Raw genomic sequence first — 22,727 nt, forward strand, 5'->3', positions numbered from 1 at the left:
TATGCACTTACCTGAAAATTCCTGCTTTTCTCTGTTCATTAGGTATATGTTGTTGTTTTAAGATGCTTTTCAGAAACTGGCCATAGGGTACTAAGGTGAAACTAAGACCAAACTATGAGAGGTTTCAGAAGAGAGCAGAGGATGAAGTGACCACTAATGTAATAGAAAGAAAAAGGCATTATTTTAGTAATGTCATTTTTGTACCTCTAGCACTGCAAATTTGATTGCAGCTTGTCAGCTTCTGGAAGCACAGTTGTGGTCCTAATGCCATCACAAAGACACACACATATAGACACAAAAGCTCAGAATGTAGGTTTTAAGATTTCTGAATGCCAGCCTAATCAGAGAGGGAAAAACCCAACTCCAGAGCAGGGAAATAAATAACATGCAACTAAAGTAGTTTCTAAGCTAATTAGTTCTGCAATAAGTAGTATTTTTTCATCTGAAAAACCTTTAAACTTTATGAATATGTTTCAGACTGTAACTAGACTTGGAGCAATTACACAACTAGTTGAGAATAAAAACACCAAACCCAAACTTACATTTACCAGGATATATTTTAAATCATTTCCTCATTAAGGTTTTTAATGCATGTGTACATGGAAATTTATATTAAAAAATTAAAAAGGAAAATCTTGTTTGTTTAGAATAACTCTGAAATGCACAAATATTGACAAAAGCTAACAAAAAAAAATTACAGCTCTGCTTTTTATTAAGTAGTGTTGCAATTACTTAGAGCTGGCAAATAAACGCAATCCTCTGAGTTTGAGATTTTCACAAAAAGGACAACATTTTATTATATACATAGTTCTGATGTGCAAGTATGCAATCAATATGTACACTTACATTCCTAACTGTTTACATCATTCTAGAGTATTCACAGTAGAATCAAGCTTAAGGTTAGAAATGTGAAAAGGCCATAACAGTGAAAGAACAAAATAAAAGTCAAGATATGCCTCGGGATTTTAAGACATTTTAAACTACTTGTTAATAGACTTCAGATGACTAAGCTAGAATTTAATTTTGGAGCAGACTAAAAATATAGTTGTTTTTTAAATAAATAGTAATGCAAGTATGCTTTTTAAATGGTTTCACAGATGGCAGTAGTACCACAAGCATTATTAATCAGTCTTCTGATTTTCGAGCACTAGCACTGACCAGAAAGAGCCTGCTTTGCAGAAAAGCTGCTGCACCCATCCCCATACCTGGGACTGGCACCAGTTTGCATATTTCTGTGCCTCCTCATACCTACTTTGCTCTTATACAAGGAAAACCAATTTTCTTAATGCACAGTGCTTTATGTGGCCATGTCCACTGCTCGCTGTTCATAAGAAGTGTAAAAGAGAATGTATGCAGCTGAGGATTTCACAGATGATGCTGAGATCTCAGATACTTCGTGGTCGTCAAACTTGAACCAGCGTTGTTTTGAAGCATTTTTGCAGTAGGCTGTATAGTGCCCTCCATCCAACCCACCATAATGATTCTGTAAACACAAGAAGAAAAGAATTAATGGCATCAAAATCTGCCAGTTTCTCCCTGGTTCTAATAAGTTAGAACATGAGATTTTTACTAAATATATGGATCACTCTTTGTAGACTGCATTCAGATAGGCAGCCTGGAAACCTAGATGAATCACACAAGTTAGCCTAAATCTTGGCATAAAGACAGGAGAACTTTGAAAGGTGGCACAGTTACTTACTGATACTGAAAACAGATTGTATCTCTTCAAGTTATTCTTTGGACCAATAACATATTGTGAAAGGTCAAGAGTTTCCAATGGGAAATCTACAGAAGTTTGAAGCTTTTGCTTCCATCTTCCATCATAGGAAAATCTAGAGAATTAAAAAGCATAATTAAGATTTACAGGTTGTTCACAAGCTGTTCAATAATGAAGCATGGTCGTTTTTTTTTTTTTAACCAGGACATGATCCCAACTAAGGCATTAGGCCCCCATCTCTTTATGTGTTTCTTAGCCCAAATGAAAAGAGATTACTTGTAAAAATGTTCTGTGAACTACAGTCTAAAAGAACAGCCATCAGATGAACATAAAATTCTTGCAACATTACAAGTGGAAATACATCAAAAACTTTAATTAAAACTGGTTAGCTATTGTAGTGCAACCATCAACCTCCATCAAAGCCTGGTCACTTCAGCCTAAGTAATTTTTACTGGTCACTGTTTCTCTTACCGTTTCAAGTGCACAAGAAGAACAGGTGGTAATTTCCAAATTTCAATTTTTTTCAAGGAATCCCTTCGAGTTTTGCAATGACTACAGTAAAATCTATTATTATCAGTGAGCTTTTCCTCTTTGGAGAACAATCTAAGGCATTCCTAAAACAAAAACCAAACACAGATTGTGAAGGGCAGGTGTTTATAGAAGTATAGCAAAAATGTTTGGGTCCTATTTTGGTTGTTAACCTGCGTCAGTTATCTGCATGCTCTGTATCACAGAAATGAGGAAAAGTGAGTCAAATTCACGTGTGAAAGTAAATTTGACTGGATATATTCATTAGCTGCAAGTCTGAAAATTTTAACTACAATATTTTGTTTAAAACCATAAAATTTATACTATGACCTACAAAATGAATACAGTGTCTTTTCTGCCACTGCAGCTTCAGTATTTCCCACCTGACTGTATTTGGAATGTTTTAAGGAATGATCTTTTTCTTTCGAAATCTTAAAAGATTTTAAATAATGAAGACTTAAGATCTGCTCATGTTTCAGGTTAGTGTAAATTATGATGGAATATTGACTATTCACTACAATTGATATTGACTTCAACAAGAGCTGCACAGAAGACACAGATGTGTTGACTTCAAGAACTGATTCCCTCTCTTGGCAGCATACCTGCAGTGTGCATTTACTGTTGGATGCAAGTGGTAATGACAAATACATGAAAGCCTCAAAGGTCCGGGACTTCTTGTGACATGTCAGACACTGCACTGTGGATTTGAACTGGCCTTGGAAGAGTGCCACAATTATGGATTCATTGAGCTGTTTGTGTTTGTGCCAGGCTAGTTCTGCTGCTCTGAAGTCATCAAGATGATCATTGTTTTCTTCCTTGTATCTTTTCCTGTTGTCAGCCTGGAAAACATAAGTTTTAATACCACAGCTGTATATTAACATATATAAAAACAGAAAATCTCATCTATAGGCAAGCATACTACTGAATATTTGCAATATTTAAACGTGTCAGTGTAGCCATCTTTTTCTTCTCTAGTTAGGCTTCTTCCATTACTTCCTTCCCTATCTTACACTGTTTCAAAATAAGTTCCTACTTTAAATCTGAATACTAGGAATTTCCTTCTATACAAGGTTCCAGTAACACAATTTTCTTATGAAATAAGAGGGTCTTTTAAAAATTTACTTCTCTTCATCATCTGACAGGTATATAATTCATTACAAATGTTTTGCTTACTTTATTTAGATCTTCATGCAAGCCATCCATTAGAAAGAGAAGCAGTTCTTGGGAGTCCTGTTGGCTATATCCTGCAAATTGGTCATTAATCTTTCCAATTGTAATTTTGAAGTCTTTTGGACTAATATATTTATACTGTCCTGTCCATAAAGCTTTCATTATTACACCAAACTCTTCAGCAACTTCACCTTTATGCCCCAGGAAATTTGACCTATACAATTAAACAGAGAAAAAAAATATTAAAAATCAGCCACCCAAATAATTTTTTTTAGTTAAAAAAAAAATTAATGACATTACCCTAATTTCTAAATAGCTTCTTTAGACCAAGAAAATCTGGCTTTGAGACTGTGTTAAAATTTTTGTCTACTTTATCACTGTAAGTTGATTCCATATTCAAGATTGGGCTGATGGAAGGTATAGCTGCTGCCAGCTTGTTTGTAAACTGCTATTTAAATATTCTGTTAGGTTTTAGGACACACCAGTACACCTGTGTGTATGAATGAGTTCAGAACAATTTAAGTTTAAAATTTACTGTCACAGATTTGTCACATATTTTTTCACACATTGATTCTGAAACTCTCAAGACATGTAGAAGTTATCAGGTCTTCTACAGAAGAAAACCAACCCACCCTAAATGCCAAGTTATAATTTTATTTTAACAGTCATGATTTTTTTTCTTTCAACCAAAAGTTTAAGGATGAGAATAAGAACAGATGGTTACCTGTTAATATCATCCTGATATAAGTTTCTGTTAAAATAATCAGCCAGGTGAGGTGCATTGCAGAGACACTGTAATATGGAATTCATATAGCAAGTGTTCCCTAGATTCCGAAGTCCTGTCAGAGCTGGTCCTGATCCCCCAAACACAGGATTAAGATTACGAATTTGTGATGCAGAGAGTCTTGAAATTTCTGCTTTAGTGTAACAAACTGGCCTGGAAGGAAGAAATTTAATTTTTTTTAGGAGTTTGACTTGAGAAGGTCATGCACATAAACCAACAGAACCACCCTCACTCAAACACAGGATGTCACCAAATGCCATAATTTCAGGTATGCAGAATCAGACAATGCAACAGTGAGAAATCTGTATACCCTGGCCTGTAATGAGGCTGAATACAGGCTCCATCACTGGCTGGTGGGTATTTTTTAAGAATTAGTTCTTGATTTAACCCACTTTAAAAACAGAGAACTCTGCATTTCACAAGCTGTCAGAAGACTGGCATTTAATATGTTAACACAAGTACCACCACTTGAAAAGCAATCATTGTTCAATTGCACTGTGACCTCTGACATTCACATTAATGTTAATTAGGTTAATTCTCAAAAGATAACTGCATATTGAACTTTCAGCAAGGAAATATGTCTATCACTCCTGCCTCCTTTCAAGCCTACTTAGAAAATATTAATGAATTTCAGTTGGTTAAACACAAAGTCATATCCAATTGCATGAGTTGTAGTATCTCACTGCACATACTTATTGTCACGATTGACTGCAGGAGTTACAGGAATTCTTTTCTTCTCTTCCTCCTGAATGGCTTGGGTTATATCTGGGGAAGAGTAGGAACGCTTCAGTTTGGAGTATTCTCTTTCTCGTTCAATGGTCACCTGTGGCTTGGGTTTGTGAGTTGGAGGGGTTGATGGAGGAGTGGAGGAAGGAGCTATTTCTGGTGGATACATCTGAACAGTATTTGTTGGAGAGTGATAGTAACGAAAGGTTCCAGTGACTGGATCCAGAAACTTGGGGAAAAAAAACACAAATTGTTTAAAAAAACAAGAACAATCCACTGTTAACTTATTTACCTATTTTTAAACTACTGTAAGAACAGTGCATGTGTTTTTTCAAACACTGAGACATTTAACAGTCATGACTGGCCTCAATATTTAATGGATTAAATTTACTAGAAGGTACCATCTTCACCAAAATGCATATTAAATAGCAACTGCCTAGTACCAGAAACATGAGATGAGCTCTACTAATTTCATTGCAAATAATGTTAAAATTCAGAAAATAACTGTGTGGAAGTTGGAGGGGAAATATTAAAAGAAAAAAAAATTACAGACTTATCTAACTTAGAAGTAAGACACAGTTGAAATGCATCACAAAACTGCAGAAGGCAACTTGATTATAACATCAGAATAGAAAGTTACCTTTGCCCAGCCTGCAGGCAATCCTGGTATTATCCTTCCCATTTCTTCACTTCGTGCTCTTATTAATGGCTCTCGCTGAGACTAATAAATAAATGGAAAGGTAAGGCATGTAGAGTTACTTATGCAGAGCAGCAAGGTGCCTGTGACAGTTAACATGATTTAATTCAAAACAGTTCAGTAAGAAGAGCTAAATTATAGCTGGAAATATAATTTAATTTGTTGTTACAGTAATATAGTATTACTATTTTGTATCACTCAATCTAAACAAAACCCAATTGTTGACATGCTCCAGAAAAAAAAGAACAATGCAGTGTTTTACAAAAGTCTGGATTTCTCAATTTCTCTCCTGAAGAAGCTACTTAATTATCTGCTTCTTTTAAAACACATAAAATGACCTTTTTGCCCTTTCAAAGCAGTATGTGAAAGAGTATTTGTGAGATGAAGAACAAGTGTGGAATGCTGGTTAATGCCATCAGAGACACATGGAGATTTCTACTGAAAGATTAAAATATTTTTCCAGTTGACTATGACAAATGAAAAAAGCAAATAAACAGCTGTACACATGGCATATTTCCTTAAGATGATGACTTCAAAAACTGAAATGGGTGGAATTTAATATAATTATAAAGCATCTGCACTTAATTGGTTTTTAGCTACATACAACACATGGTATTTACTTTAAGTCTTTCAGTATCTTGTTCAGAATCCTCTCTAAGGGGTCCTGGCATTTGAGCTCCACTGTCTGGTTGTCCTTTAACCCCAGTGTGCTGTAAAACATTTTGAGAGAAGGCTTTCAATTTTCATCTGCAGTGTTAGTAAAGAAAGCTGATAAAGCAAAAAAGGAAAAAATCAGAGTTGGATTTTCTTTTCTGGGTGGTTAATGCACATGCCACAAATAAGTGGTTGGAGCATTTATCTAAACATTGTATTTATTCATCACAGGCTACAGTACAGACAATTCACTGGAACAGCCTTTGCAGCTGAGTATTGTAATATGTAAGTCAGTCTGCTGTGTAGTTTCAAAAGCTCAAGAAATAAAGTGCAGAAATTCCACCTACACTACTCTACCCCAGTAAAGCTGTGGGTTGGTAATGGAAGACATTTTCCCTCTTCTCACTGTGACAAAGCCTATCCATGATTAAAGGCATACTGTGAAGTCAACAATTTATTTTGTGCAGTCATTCTGGGACTAAATGAAGTTGCTGATAGTCAAAAGTTCAAGAATGACTCTGCTAAGGTTGTCCAGGAAGATTTACTCTGGCTTCCCTGTGCATCTGCATTATACAGGCATCAAAGTCTGGTCAAGTAACAACTGCAGTTGTAAAGGGAGGGAAAAATATCTGAATGCATGTTCTTGAGAAGTAGTTTTAAGGATATCTGTTCTGTTATTAACCCAGCTTGACAAATGACTCCTTTTTCATGATTTTTTTTTTAAGAATCTGAAGAAAGAAGGAACTGTGATGCCACAAAAAGAGTTGGAAGTGTTCTCAGCAAAAATACCAGATTGGAGTATTGCTTTGTTTCCTATTCCACTTTAAAAAAATCCTGTAATATTAGCATTTATGCAGGTGGGGGCACTACAGAGTTTGTTATGGTAATATAATTCTATCCTGAGCAGTATAATATAGAGTACTGGGCTGCTGCAAGAGATAGAATGCTACCATGCCTCAATTTTTAAAACAGGATTAGAGCCTATGAACCATCCCTTCTAGCTCCATGTCAGTGGGAAGTTTTACCATGTGAAATCCATGCTACTCACCTACAAGCAAGAACTGAGGTTGTCTTATAAAAAAAAAAAAGTAAATCTATTTGTGTTAAAAATAAAAATCCAATTATACATTTAAAATTTCCAGATTGATACTAGAGTGTGAACTCACAAATCATCCTGAGTAATTACTCCATCTGTGGTGATGATTTTCACTAACCTTGCTTGAAACAGTCATAAAGGTCTGTGATGCATCAGTCAGTCCACATCTCTGCGTTTCTGGTGTTTGGATTCCCTTTTCTCTGTCTTCCACAGATACTTTGTCAATCTCAATCCTTTTTGCACCAACGCTTTCTAGTTCATTTTTCTTTTGCTTTTTTGCTTCTATTGCTTCTTTACGTGCTCTTTCTTGTTCCTTTTCCTCTTGTTCTCTTTTTATTTGCTCATCCCTTTCCTTCTGCTCTCTGTCCTCTTTGGTTTGCTGTAGCTTTTCTTTCTGTTCCTTTTCTTTCTGTTCTTTTGCTTTTTGTTCCTGTTCTTCTTTTTCTCGTTTGAGTCTCTCTTTCTCTTCTTCTTGTTGCCTCTCCCGAAGTTCTTTTTCACGTCTGTTTTTCTCTAACAGAGCAGCAGTTTCTGCATGTATCTGACTTTTTTCTTCTTCTGTTAGAAAGCTCTTTGTGTCACGTAATGGCTTTGTGGACCTGTCTGGAATTATGCGTCCATTTTCTACAGGCTGACTGTCACTGACTGTACCTTCAGATTTTGGTCTGTGATCATCAGAGATTTTTAGTGAAGGTTTTTTAGAACGATCAACCTGCAACACAAAGGAAAGAACAACAATTCACTACAGCTATTACTGCTCTGTTAGCTCCCCTTCTTCTAAGTGAGATTTAAAAGAGAGTAAGGGTGATGTGAAGCTGCCTTCTGCCAGAGAGACAGTGAACTTTCAAATTCATTAAGTCTGGTAATTCAAATTGCTTGTTAGTAAAATCAGGTGTTCACTTAGAGATGTGAGATAAGAACCAACAGAGCCATGAGGGCAGCATTAAGTACTGATTACTACAGCTCTTTATTTTCAAGCTTTCAAAGGTGAGTATTTTAGGGCAATCAGGCAGACAAATCTGGGCTTGGCTCTTTCAATCATGTGACAGTGCATGTGATTAAGGCAGATCTGGTTGATGGGAACAGGCATTTAAGAATGTCTTATGCTCAGGCCCAGGGGAGCAAGTAGCTTTTAATACTGAAGTAGAACTTCAGAAGAAATAAAAGCCAGTCTAGTTCATGGAGGAGCAGTAATAAGATCTAGGGTTTTGTAGATGAAATCTGTGCTAAAGGCAGTATCTAGAAGGGTGAAAGTGAAGAGTGACTTTAGCTTTGTTTCCTAAGGAAAACATTATTTTAGTGCAAGGACACTACAAAGGTGTCTTTAGAAAGTTTTATCCATAAAAGAAAGAAACAAATCCCTATACTTTCGTTGAAGAGCCAGCAGTGGCAAAAAACCCCCCACGTTATTTGAAGGAAAAGATGATCTCTGGAAAGCACACCTCTAGAACACACAAGGTAAGCCATGGCCTAACCTACCTGTACTTCATCATTTGTATCTTTTGAGTAGAAAACTTGGCTTCCCAACTTTCTGAATTAATCATCACTGACCTTCAATTTCTCTGGTGCTTATATAAAAATATTTATATTAATTATCTTCAGTTTCATAAAGTTCTGTAGATTAGTTACCATGGTCTCACAGACCAACGACAGTCTCTATCACTGCACTTACATATGGATATTGAGTTTGTTTCTTTGTGTATTTAGGCTTCTGCACGTGATGGGTTTCTAGCAGATTAACTATATATTAGCTCTGGAAAAGAGAAACACAGCTTACCTCAGGTATACTTCTTTTAGTTGGTGCTGGGTTAACTAGAAATGAAGTGTCAGATTTTGGAACAGCAGCCCCCTGTACATTTGGTCTGTTAAGTGATTTTAGTCTCTCTTCCAATTTATCTCCCATTTCTTCATTTTCAGTCACTTCTAATGGAGATGGCTTCACAGCAACAACGGGTGGAACAGGAGCTGGCTCTTCCAGGGATGGATATGTAAAATCCACTTTAGAAGGGGGAAGAGGAGGAAGCATGAGAGAGCTCTTAATATGAAAGCCCACAAAAGCAAAATAACCCCATATTCCACCCTAAATTTTGGATTTAGGCAGAACAAGGCTATCCCAAACATACTTGCATAACTTAAAAATCTATCCAGTAACATTAAGCACTTGGAAGGGAAAGGGAGGTCATCCTTTATACTTACAAGAAACAGTCACTGCTTCACTCCTATGCCTGGGTGGAGTTACTTTAGCATTTGTTGTGTACTGGGGAAAACAGAGGAGCCAGTTTTCATATCCTCCTTCTAGAATTAAAGGTTCGTTCCGCAGTATTGTTTTGCTTTCCCACTGAGAAAAAAAGGTTGAAATTAAAATATTAAAAAATAGAAAATTTTTACATTTTAACAATGTTGAAATCTCTGTTTCTAAATACTGCATTAAGAGACAGGTTATTTTTGAGGTTTTAAAATAAGAACTAAAGAGGATACAAAAACCCTTTGTGGGACAGAGACCCTCTTTCTGTTTGGAGAACACAGTTTCTGGTTCTACGTACAACAGGATATGAGTACTTCCAGTACAGAAAGAACCACTTATACTACTTCAGGTAACAATCCCCCATGAAGAAAAGAATGATAGATGTTTGCTTCATTTTCTTATCAGATAAGTTTGCTGTGTGATTTGGGGCATCAGCTTTAGAAAGCATAATGTTAACTTTCTGAAAAAACCTTGAGAATTCAGGCTCCAGAATGGCCTCTCCTGAGGTCCTCAGTATTGGAATATGAACAGGGCACAGATTCACAGATTATTCTGTGACAGAAAGATGTGCAGTCTCTCACAAAAGCCACCTATATAAAGAGTAGGGTCCTGGCCTGAAAATACTGAGCATCTGCTTAATATAACTCCTTGCACTGATGAGGCTCAAATGTAAAATCATGTTTCTTAAAAAGTTATTTTCAATAATGAACAAAAGCTAATTATGCTCAAGATACTTCTTGACTGTCCTTCAACAACTCCCTGGTTCTATAAAGTGCCTGGCTGATAGGACTGCAAAGAAAGTGGCCTTCTTTAGCCTGCCTGTGGCCAGCCACTTCCCATAAATAAGGGAATACAGGGAAAGAGGGTAACTGTTTCTGGCAAACAGTACTAAGTAGTTTCCCAAATAACAGTGTCAGCTAACAACTCTAAGTTTATGAGATAGTTGTTGAGGAGGTGAGTTGAATAATTCTGCTATTTATCTATTCAAAAAATTACACTGCATCTATTTAAAAAATTACTGTAGTAGAGCACTACTGGAATGTGAAACTTCAGACTACACTTCTGCTATCAATATAAGCAGTCTGTGAACCAAAATGTTTCCCTAAAGTGACATCAAGTCTTCCATACACTTTGTATTTTAGGTGCTTTAAGGTTTTTTTTATTTATTGGGATGAATATAAAATGTTAAACTTCCCAACCTTAAAAAGTGCATCTTTCAGGCTCTGAAGAGTTGTTCCTAGCCTTAAATCTTCAGCAGAACTAAACCAATCTAGCAGTATAACGTAATCGAAGTGTCCTCTCCTCTTCCATGGATCTTTAGAATCCTCTGGGAGTCTGGCTTCAATCCAATTAGCAGTAACTCTGAAATGTATTGACATGCGTTTAAAGACTACAGGTAACATTTTGTTCATATAATCCATATATGTTTATGTGCTTGGATAAAACAAACATGCTCTGGCTTGAAGTCAGTACATGCAAGAACAGAACAGGTCCCTCTAACCCACTGATACGTAACAAAGTGTGCAACTTAAAAAGCATATATTTTTTCAGTCAATTTATAAATTTCTAAAATTAAACATTTCACTATCATCTAACATTTTTTCATACCCAGGACTAATAGCTTCTTCTGGGACACTGATGGATCTTCTTGGAATACAGGATTCCTGATAATCCTTCAGTTTTCGAGCATCCATTATAATCAGTTCAATATTTTTATCTGACATCATTGCAAGCAGTTTCTCAGGTGTGACTGCTCCTTAAATACAGAAAATATTAGATCCCAAAATGCTACATTATAAATGATGATAGGTATAATCATATCTGACTGTCACAAGACTGCAAACAGGAAATACAACAGAGAAGTCTCACAAAGTCATGGAGGTGAGACACTGTAGGATAAGCATATTGGCCCTTTTGCTCCCCCTGCTATAGTAATTAGCACCTGATCTGCTCAATTAGACACCACTGAACACTGCAGTGATAAACTACTTTAACTTTTTGTGATCTCATTTAAATCAAGCTATACAGGCAAGCATTTTTAAACTATATGCTGAAGATGTTTCTCTTCAATAAAAAACTGTAGAGAACATTCTCATATATTTATTACAGGAACAAAACCAAGAAGGTTGGGAGGGGAAAGGAAGAAATTCTTATTTAACTGAGAAAGCTGGCACATTTCAGTCCTGTCTAGATATCTGCTTATCAGTTGAGAAGAAAATTTTCTTTATACCTTTACCACTCTAGGGCTAGTTCAGCTATTAAAAAAAAATAAATGCAGCTTTCTAAGATGAGGAGAAGCAATGAAGGGTACCATACAGAGCTTAATTCATTACTAAAATGGAATTAATGAAATTACTACTGAAATGAAGGATACTGGAATTCTATCAAAATACTCTCAATGTGAAGTAACTCCTTTAAAATGGCAACTACTTAAGTGATAGGTGCATGGGTATATGGAGATATTTTTCACATCTGTGAATTTTGCATCTCTTACCACTCAGACTGTCAGACTGATCCTTTTTTTCCAGCGATTGCTTCCTTTCACCATTAATCTGTGTTGTAAGGAAAAGAAAAAATGTTAGTTTAAGATCTAATGCTCAAAACCAAGATGGCTGATGGACAGTGACTCTCACAGAGCTTGAAGGAAACTGCTCAGACTGGAAGCCAGAGGAATAAACCTAGAACAACGAAGATGTTTTCTTTTAAAGATGTGTTGAGAAATGTAGAAGATACCAAGGTTGCTGCCCTACCTAGGCAGACACCAATTAAAAAGGCAAAACAACCTGGGACAGAGCCACTATAGACAAAATTAATGAAGTGTTTGCTGAGAAATTTGTTTCTTTCCCCATTATTGCTGAAAAGTCAGCTCTTTCCTACAGATAAGATGTTATCCATAAAAAACTACTCTTATGTCATCTAAGTCTTGGATGTTGGTAGGACTCAGTATCTTTCAAAGAAATGTCAAAGAAAGATCAGAGAGAGTGTAAGCTAATCTTAATAACCTAGGATTCTGAACTGGAAATACCTACTAGTAGAGACCTAGTGCTAAATTAAAACTATACATTTAGAATGAATTAGAATGTATGTAAACATCTTCACTTACCCTTTGGCTTTTTCCTTTGGAATCCACAGAGATTTCTGAGTTTTTGGCTGCACTCTTTCCATCATCTTTTGGTTCTTGCTTTTTCTGCAGTTCTTGTCTGTCTCTCTCTTCAAGCTGTTTCCGAACTTCAGCTTCCTCATATCTATTACAAAGAAAACAAAAGTTCCTTTTTTTAGTATTCTGGTATTGGCTAGCCCTGGATAATTAACATCAGAAGCATCAAGTCTTGGGATGGAAGTGGGGAGTATTTAAAGTTTAAAAAGAAAGTTAAAGTGTTGTCAATGTTTGTATTTCTAAAAATCCCATTTTCCTCCATGATGGCATGATACTGTTTCTACCACTCTTGAGCTGGTCCTCTGAAATCCTGTTTTGGGTCTTATTTCATAGCCACTGCTCTTAAGGGTAACCAGTTTTGTTCTGAACCTGAGGTCACATTTAGCTATGGTGTAACTAAGTGTAATAGGTTTTTCATTTTGTAGAGAAAGGAGCTAAGCGTTGGTGACTTAGGTAAACATCAGTGTATTGTAACAAATCATTCCATGTATAATATTTAGTTTTGCAACAGAGCTAACAATGTTAGAAGTTAGTTCAGCTATCTAAATTTCCTTTTTCTGAGAAGCTGGATCAGAACTACCTATATGGTAGGCATCACCTTCAGGATGTACACAAATTTAATAATACTGTTATGTCCTCACATGTGTCCCTGCTGTTTGCTGCAAACACTGGGGCTACAGCGAAGTCAATGCAATAACCACACAAACTGCCAGAGTTTTGGTGTACCCAGCTCTTGTGCACAGCTGCCCATTCCATAAAGCCTTAGACTTTAATATTAAATCTCACAGCCTTTTGCCATTTTAAGGATGATCACAGTATTGTAAACAGGTGACTGCCAAACTACAGCTGTAGGTTTGTTTAGTCACACCACTGTTAAACAGCATTATATTAAATATAAGAGATGCTTAAGGGTTACTAGGGATCCATAGACCAAGAAAGATAGTTTTGAATTAGCAACTTTGACTGAACTGACCAGTGAAACATGAACACTGAACTGTATTAATAATTGCTCATTTTAATCAGGTGTTGCCTAATCATGATTACAATGACAACAATCCAGCTATATTTCATATCAAGAGCACTGTATTAATAAACTAGATCATTAAATAAAATTCTTCCTCAAAGTCTACTCTACTAATAGGCAGGAGGCTCCTTATAAACTGGCTTTTATACTGGCTTCTTGATTTGGAAAGAGCATCATAAATTAGATAATAAATAAATTAGAATAGAGCATTTTGTTTTCATTTGGAGTTAACAGCACTAAGGCATGCTTCAGATTTTAATTTAATTTGATCAATACAGAATATTTACCTACCAATTTCCCATTTACCCATTGATAGGCTTCTGAAGCACATATTAGGTCATTCATGCAGATACTCACCAATACAAATGATATTTCAGCAGCTCCACTTTTAGTTAACAATTAACATTTGAACTATTTGCTGGCCTACTGCCTGGAGAAGAAATTATACAAATAATTTTCCTGAAACCACTTCTGTGGTTACGCAGGAGTCAAGTTTCATGTGTATTAACTTCAAATACATATACATTTTGCCCAGAGTAGCTGAAAGTTAATGTGTCAACTTTCAAAACTCAGTTCCTATCACAAGTTATTAAACAATAAATCTCTTAAATAATTTTGGGTTTCTTTATTTCTGTTAGTACTTACTCTTACAGTGAATTTCTAGCTTTGCTGGATTTTAAGACTCTTAATTAAAAAGCAAGGAAAACCTAAAGATTATTTTGTTCATAGTATCATTAAAGTCTTTCTTCCATATATGTGGAAGTACACTCCTATTTCCTTATTGACCTAAACTAACTTTCTGGATTAAGCACTTCAGAGGGCACAGAATATGCTTCCACAATAATTCCTGAGGTGGGCTGTGTGGGAAGGGAAATGTGCTGAGCTGAAGGGAGAGAGTAAAAAGGCAGGGAGAGAAATGTAGTTGCTGAGGATGAGAGAAGCAGATAAGGCTGGATGCAAGACATACTGCCTTAAGAATCACCTACAGGTATGTTCTACCTGACAACTTTTTAACAACTCCATTTTGTGGCTTATGGCACAGAGACACAAAACAGTTGTAAATGAGCTACCCAACAGCCTGTTAGCATTAGCACAGTTACACACTGGCAAAACTCTATTTCCATATACATGTCTGCATGCAACAGCAGTAGAGAAAAGATGTAGCAGCTACCTAGAGAATCAGAAGTGTGCTTTGTTAGTGTAAACAAAATTCACAGTAGGAGAACTCCTTAATGGATGTCAAGAACATTAATTAGTATATTTGGATTCAGATTACTTCATGATATAAAGAGTAAGGAGGAAATAGCTCTTGATCATCTCTAGTATATATGCACAGTTAATATCTTATGTTGTTTTTTAGTACTCATTAAACAAAAACAGGAGACAATATCAAGAAATCATAGTTACCAAGAACTAAAAGACAATGCATACAGTGGTTAAGTTAGTGGTATATGTGATGATGAAAATTATCTCCACTAACAGACTTCTGTGGATAAACAGTTTAAGCTCACAGGAGTTTGGTTATCTAAGGTTGACTCAAGTGGAATCCCTTACTTTTAAATAGCAAGAAAACCTGCAATTGCACATGCACAGGCTTCAGGTATCTCTCATCTATTAACTGTATTCACATACCTCAGTTTAAGGCTGTCTGAGAGTCTTTCAGCTTCTTCAACAGCTTTTTTTAAATTTGTAGGTCCAAGAATTGAATGAAAATAATCCTAAAATTACAAGCATCACCCCAGGTATTAATAGTACAGCTTAATAATGCCTTCTGCCATGCACATCAAGAACCACTAATGTATGGAGAGTTGGTATCATAATGATATGCCAAAACAGGAAACTCTTATGAATCAAAATATTTTCCCCTCAAACATAAGTTTGTAAGTAAATACGTTCTATAGCACTAATAAACGAGGGCTAGGCAAGTTTCTACAAAGTTTGAATAGGAAAGATGACAGCAACACCTTTCTCCAAAGAAGTATTCACAGATCTAACAATTCTTATACCTTATGTATTAAAAGCAAATAATAAAAGCAATTAACAATAGATTTATCAAAAATAGGAAGGAAAAATACCATCACAAGTTGATACAGTTTACTTAATACTCTTGAATGTGCATTAGTGTAATTCTCTGCACTTCCAATACTTCTACAAATGCAGAAGACAGTCAGAAAGCTTTTATACCTGTTGCTGCTTAAAATCAGGCCTCTTTTTAATAAATTTATAAACAGCCACATATTTCATATATAGGATATAAGCTTTTTCTTCATCTTGGTCCAGTCTGCTTTCCTCTGCTGCCTTGAAAAGCTTAAGAGCAGTATGCACATAACTGAAATCAAAGAAGAGGAATGAAACACGTGATTGTTGACTTTTCCCAAAACACTTTTTCATTACAAGATGACATTATAAGTGCTCAAAGCCTCTGCCCGTATATTATGTTTGATTTTACCATCTTAATATAAGGCTTTTGTGAAATATGAATTACCATAATTGGTAATAAATTGCCAAATAATGTTTCACTTTGTTAGTTTGTCTACTAGCCTTTTTTGAAATCTTTCATAATTAAATAACATAATGAGATATGGAAAGAAGTACTTAGCAAGAAATTTCTCACTCCTAAAAATAACATTTTTTGAGGAAAATTTAATCCATAGTAAGATAAAATTAAATCCACAACACAGTTGTCGTGGAAGCTGCTCTGAAGAGTAGCACTAATACTTTAAATATTAATCCAAAATCAATTAAAATACATTTACCTCTTTGTACTTGACTTATCAGGTTTTATTTCTACCATTGTGTTGAGATCTTGCAATGAAGTAGAGAGATACAGCTCCTTTGGTACAGACGCCACAGCAGGCATGTTAATGTTGTTACTTATGTCCCTCCTAGGGTGGTGCAGCTTCTTATAAGTCTCTATCAATATTTTTCTGGGGGAGGGAAAGGTAAGGAGAGTCCAGTTACATCCCATTGACTTTTAATACAGCTATAGTTACTGGTATGAGGTTATCTCACCTCACCAATATAAGACAGTCTGGAACTTAAACAGTTAAAAGATCATATTATGAAAGATTCTACTGTAATTTAATTGTAGGTAATGAATTTGAGCCCTAGTATCTGATCTGGTCTGCTACAGACTGGGGAAATGTTGTTATAATACTAAAGCATCAGTACTTATCAATACATCTATGTGTTTGATATTAATCTATATTACTAGCGTTAAAACAGAATTATTAACATAGAAGGATACATATTTAAGACAAAAAGAAAAAATCTGTTGGTTTTTCTGGGCCATTATTTGTAACACAAGCATAAAAGGAAAAAAGTTTTTCCAGAAGCCAAAGAACTTCTTTGCTGCAAGGAAGAATAACAATGTAGACACTTAAACTATTTAAATGTTTGTCATCCATAAAGTTCCTCTTATCAGTTTTAAGTATTACTGAGCAAACAGAGTGGCTGAAAAGTTCACAATAGAAATTATCCCAAAGTGATAGAATTACTTGAAACCACTCCAGGTAGTTCATCAAGAATGTTAGTAATATGTTGCTAATAGAAGATTAGGAAAATAAGAAAATTTCTGAGTTAAGAGTGTTCAAAATCATCGTAACCAGCAAACACATTCAACTCTTCACACCAGTAAGTGTATTATTAAAAGTTAGATGACTTCTCAGTACTCTCATATTAGTAATGGATAATTATTTTGTCACTACCTTAGCACAAAGCTCTGCAAATTCACACTACACCCATGGCAATACAACTTCTAGTATCTTGGTAAGAGACAAGCTGAGAAAAGGAAGGTTGCTACTGTTCAAGTTGACTTGAAATTTCTTGCACATACTATAGGTTTTAAAACTCCAAGATGTCTTTGTGTTTCTGCTTTCATTTGGATTTCTCTCCAGTTAGCCATGAAATAGTTAAGCAGAGTTTGGCCAGAAGGGATTATTACATCATCTCATCTAACATTCTGCATAGAGCAGTCCATTAAGTGTGATACAGTCTAACTAAAGATCTTTGATTCTTCATACACAGTAAGCTGTTTTAGCCCTTGGGGGTGGCAGGGAACTGAGGAACTGGGCTCCTTTCAAGTGGTGAGACATTAAGGTTCCAGTGATACTGAAGAAATTAAGGGAACCAGTTAGAAGAAAGATGCTCAAATGATCCCAACTAGTAAATTATTTCCTAGTGAAAACCCACATGGCCTTTGACATGATGAAGGCAGGGCATTTCCTTTCCACCCTCAATGTGACAATCAGCACCACAAGTGTGATCAAAAAAACCCATCAGCTATTGCCCTCAGAAAGAAGATTCACCCAAATTAATCTACCTGTAACTGCCACCAAATGATGTGGTCCCGATTTTCCTCCCTCTTTCTCATGTTGGTCTGGTACTTGTCCAACTTCTTACTGAGCCAGTTCAGCTTGCTGAACAGGCGGAGAGGCTACGGAGCCTGTGCAAGGAGAGCAGTCAGGGTGTGCAGCCAAGAACAATGGGAACGTGGCTCATAGCTGTTATTCTTTGAAGTATCATTTCATCTATCACTAGGTTGACTGGTTTTGGTGTAGGAACTAGTTATCAAATAAAGATACTGAGTTAACCCAAACCCTTGGTAAGTTCATGTTGGAAATAACTGCAATAATATGGTAAAACAAGCGTCTAATTATGATTCTTTGGTTTAAGCTCTGGCATGCCAAGGTCAGACTAAACAGTATTCAGCCAGATAACTCACTGCTTAAACACAGATGCTGCACTTGCTAATTTTCCAATTACATAGAACTTTCAGAAGTTGATAAACTTGTCAAAAATTCTTTCTTAGGAGACTGATTTACAGATAGTTCTAGGAGGTAAATAATAAAGTCATCAAATACTCATCTTAATGTACAAAAAGCAATAATATATCCCATAACCCACTCATCTTAATACATTATTTTACCTTTATCAAAATTTAATTACTTAAATTTTCAGGGAGGCATTTATGTGCTGAAAATAAGGGGTTGATGAACTGCCACACACATCACTGCCCTGTAAAGGACCTTTACAGTCTAAAATCTTTTTTTTTTCCTGAAACAAAGACATACTTTTTACAGCCTCACAGAATTACAAAGAAAGCCTTCACTCTTAGGATTAGACAAGCAATCCTAAGATCTTACTACCTTTAGAGCATGTCTTTACCTGGCTTTTTTTCCTCCCCCTTGGAACTGTAAATAGACTTTTTCTTTGAAGCTAAGTCCTTTCCAAATATATCTTCAGTGTTTGCTCTGTTATGTAACCTGCATTTTCTTAATCTTAAGTGGCAGCAATTGGCTGTGTTCTGACATAATAATGTAACTGACTATGTGGTCTGAAAAAAGACATGAACATAATATTACTGCATCTGTGTGCATGTGAGAAAACAAAACCAAAATTATGTGGAAGATGAACCATTCAATAGAAGGGAAAAGATGCTACTGAATTCTCAGTTGTTGCTGACACACCTTGATATGAGCAGATCTTGTGGAACCTCATCAACCTCATCTATAGAAACTAGTTGATAAAAGCCAAACCTGAATTTTGGTCCAGAACAAAAATTGGATTTTCATGATTAGTAACTTATGACAGCAGTTCTTCAAATGGCCAGACAAGTTCAATACTGAACTTTTATTTCCTGATCTGAAGAAATGTGTATATCTTTCTTCAAAACGTGAACTACTAACCATGGTATCCAATGAGTGAGCTATTACTCTTTAACCTCTCATAGCACCATAGTTCATACAATATTGTGCAGTAAAATGAGTAAGAATGGATTGTATTAAGAATAACATTTTCTAAAAAATAAAATAAAATTCCCAACAAACTGTTTAACAGAATTAGATATAGCATAAATCATAAATTAGTATGAGGTTTCAGTTGCAGTTTCTAATGCATTCTTCTATACAGAACTTTAACTATGGAACTATAATACCAAGCCAATATCCCAAAAAATATAGTGGGAGTTATGCTTGCATGTTAATAGGCATTACTTAGAATGGATAGTTTTACACTCACAGGGAAACATACCTGTTGGTAACAGGTATTTCAACATCTAATTACAGTGCCTGTTTTACTAAGGATGTGAGTAAGCTTTAAATGGCATGACCACAGCAAGGACAACACACTGAAGCAGTTATATTGCAAGCACCATGAACTGACAGTCTGAAATAAATTGGCATGCTAAGTACTGTGCATCACCAATTCAGGTATGTAATAATAATTTACCTACTTTTTTTTCTTTCTCTGTGATTTGAACAAATAAGAAATGGGCTTCTCACAAGCATTATGTTCCTCATGTTCTCTTGGAATTAAGTTTTACTATTGGTACTCTGTGAACAAGAGTAGGTTTTGTCAAGATTATCAGTAGTAATCAAGAGATACAGTATTATAACATGACTGAACTATACAATTGGCATATTTACCTCTCTGAGCCCTCTAGTTTTCTGTCAGGCTCTGGTTACTGTTGTCACTACAGGCCATGGTCTTAATGTGCATAGGTTGATTATAACCACTGGGGCTTCTTACAGCAATTATACTCACTCTGAGAACTCCAAATTTTATAGTTTTGCTTAGTACCACCAGTTACCAGAGCAGCAACACACTGTGGGTCTGTCTCTCTCTGTCCAGGCACTCCGCTGAAGCTGCCTGCACTGCCAGGCTGGGGAGCCACTCCTTTAGCACTGGGAGAAAATCCCTTCTTGACAGCTCGATCCCCAAACAGTTTAACGGATACTGATGGGGGGGAGGAAGACACTACCAAGTTAAATTGCTTATATTTATAAAGCTGGATTTCATACAGGAAGTTTTAAAGTTATTCCGTGTAAGTAAGAACACAAATAGCTTCACTTATTTAGATCAACTAAAATCTGCAGTGTACACAAACACTGTAGGTCATAAGAAGCTCGGGACGTGACAGAGAGGCTGAAAACTCCTCCAAGTTTATACTTGGGCGGTTAAAGACCCTGGGGAGCCCGGGTGCGGGCCCCAGACCCCGCCGCGGCGGGCAGGGCCGGTGCCGTAGGAGTCTCCATGACACCGCAGCTCTCCGCCTCGCCCGCTCCGGCCGGAGGGATGCACTCTGGGAAGCGAGGATCCCCTAACACCTTCCTGCCGCCTTTCTCAGGTTCCGGGGCAGCTTCGCTCAACCCCGGGGGGGTTCACACCTCAACCCGGCCGGGCTGCGACTGGGGGAACTGCGGGCTGCCCAAGGTCACACCGCCAGTCCCGGGGCACGGGGCTGCCCGCCGGGCCAGGCCCGATCTACTCCAGCACCGTCCAGTCCGACTTCCCCCGCCCTCCGCAGGCCCTCGCAGGGCCGCCTTCCCCCTTGCACGGCAAGGCCGGGCCTGTGGCTCCCTCCAAGGGCGCCCCCTCCCACCGCGGCCCGGGGAGGGTGTGGGGCGAGACCGTCTGCCCTGCAGGCCTCGCTCCCCCGGCGGCCCGGCCAGCGCCTCCGGCCAGCTCGGTGGGATCGGCGCCGTACTCACCGCCGCGGGGTCTCGCTGCTTCAGCCTGCCGGCCCCGGGCAGGCCCATGTCCGAGCGCTGCTGCTGCTGAGAAGACGCTACGCGGCCATTGCTACTGAGGCGGAACTCGACGGTGTTCCTCCCTCCCAGGCCTCCGCTCCCCCGCGGGGGCGGGGACTCTCCGCGGCCCTATCCGGGCTGCGGGGCAGGGCTCGGGCAGCGGTGGGAGCCTGGCGCCAAGCCGCGATCCTGCGGAGCCTCTGGGGCGCGGCTGGGCAGGGTCAGGCGGAGACCCGTGCTCTCCGTGGAGCCACCTCGGAGCCAGGGGAGGTTCTAGGCGTGGTGTAAGGAGGAGAAGGGAAAGGCTCAGGTGAGCACCACCCGCGCTGGCTCCTCAGGGTTAACCCTGCAGAAGGCTCACGGAGAACGTGGGGTTACCCACGGACCCATCCACCCGTGACAGCCGCCCCGCTGTGCTCGGCCCGGCCCTGCTTGTGGGCCTGGCGCCCCTCCTCCTCGTTTGGTTTCTGGGCGTTCTGTGCTCAGAGCTGTGTCAGGTTTTGAGGGCCATGCAGTGTTCGCAGGGGATGTTAAACTGCCCCTTCTGCTGCACTGTGAACTCTGGTGTGGGAAGGCGAGACTCCTTCCCTTAGGAAAACAATTTTTTTCTTCTTTTTTTCCCTAAACTGCATTGTCTGCTGGGCACACTGAGTTCAGATCTCGTTTTGTTGATGGCAGTGTTTTCTGTGCAGCTTGTGGTTTACTACAAAGCATACCTCAGGGATGGCAGGTATGTGTAGACATGCTGGGATTTAAAACCCTGGTAGAAAGAGGGGAAAGGGTGATGCTGAGACTGTTTCTAGTCAGTCTGTCAGGCATGTCACATCATCATGGTCTTACACAAACAAAAAGATGCTCTATCCTGCCACAGTCATAGTCTGTCCCCGAACTGTGTCAAGGTGAGGGATTCAAAATACTGATTCATTGCCCAGGTGTAATTGTATCAGTACTTAGTGGTAGTGTAATATTGGTTGGTATTTGGTTCATGAAAGGCTCAAACAATATCCTCTAATTTACAGCGCATGTAAGTGGTCAGACGTAAAGTATTGTGGGAGAAATTAGTACAACTCTATCTTCTATACTGTGCAATCAGAGAGGTTAATACCTAAGTGAGTAGATACACTGTAAGAACTTTAAACTGGATAATATTAAGAACACAAGGCTCTTTTAAGTGCCTTGTTTGGAACTGCTCCATTATTTGTAGCCAAGATACATCATGCGAAAATAAAATAAATTACAAGATGAAAGAAGTCCAATCATATCAAGGTATAGGCCCTAAGTGAGCAAATTAATGTTGAGCATCATACCAGTTGCTGTCCAAACTGGACTCGGTGTCCCTTTTAGTCTAACTCTTATATGAAGACATTATCATAAAATCTTACTTGTATGGGAAAACCCCA

General features: G+C 37.8%; 1 protein-coding gene across 5 annotated transcripts; it reads right to left on the reverse strand.

Moving 5' to 3' along the window:
* Positions 1 to 538: 538 nt before the first annotated feature.
* On the reverse strand, positions 539 to 21,439 carry USP8 (ubiquitin specific peptidase 8). 5 transcript variants are annotated; one of them, XM_030456803.1, is made up of 21 exons: positions 21,289 to 21,439; positions 20,031 to 20,130; positions 16,555 to 16,725; positions 15,983 to 16,127; positions 15,431 to 15,516; positions 12,721 to 12,862; positions 12,112 to 12,169; positions 11,226 to 11,373; positions 10,817 to 10,979; positions 9,569 to 9,710; positions 9,150 to 9,370; positions 7,491 to 8,084; positions 6,243 to 6,332; positions 5,566 to 5,646; positions 4,892 to 5,154; positions 4,140 to 4,352; positions 3,419 to 3,629; positions 2,848 to 3,084; positions 2,189 to 2,331; positions 1,700 to 1,832; positions 539 to 1,483 (listed from the first exon to the last, which is right to left on the reverse strand). In XM_030456803.1, exons 3-21 carry the CDS (start codon positions 16,656 to 16,658, stop codon positions 1,298 to 1,300), a joined length of 3,360 nt encoding a protein of 1,119 aa, XP_030312663.1. In that variant the 5' UTR covers positions 16,659 to 16,725; positions 20,031 to 20,130; positions 21,289 to 21,439; the 3' UTR covers positions 539 to 1,297. The 5 variants fall into 5 exon arrangements, with proteins under 5 accessions (XP_030312663.1, XP_030312664.1, XP_030312662.1 ...); XM_030456804.1 differs by lacking the exon at positions 21,289 to 21,439 and adding an exon at positions 20,224 to 20,702; XM_030456802.1 differs by lacking the exon at positions 20,031 to 20,130 and having other exon boundaries at positions 21,289 to 21,430.
* Between the last annotated feature and the right edge of the window lie 1,288 nt (positions 21,440 to 22,727).

The sequence above is a fragment of the Calypte anna genome, chromosome 10 (assembly GCF_003957555.1).
Source record: "Calypte anna isolate BGI_N300 chromosome 10, bCalAnn1_v1.p, whole genome shotgun sequence".
In the NCBI taxonomy this organism is placed as follows: Eukaryota; Metazoa; Chordata; class Aves; order Apodiformes; family Trochilidae; genus Calypte; species Calypte anna.

Excerpts from the sequence above, each read along its gene's own strand:
- USP8 (XM_030456803.1), bottom strand. The coding sequence starts at position 16,658 with ATGCCTGCTGTGGCGTCTGTACCAAAGGAGCTGTATCTCTCTACTTCA. Across the intron at positions 10,980-11,225 it reads GAAGAAGCTATTAGTCCTGG|AGTTACTGCTAATTGGATTG; the intron begins GTATGAAAAAAT and ends AATACATTTCAG. Across the intron at positions 6,333-7,490 it reads TTATGACTGTTTCAAGCAAG|CACACTGGGGTTAAAGGACA; the intron begins GTTAGTGAAAAT and ends AATGTTTTACAG.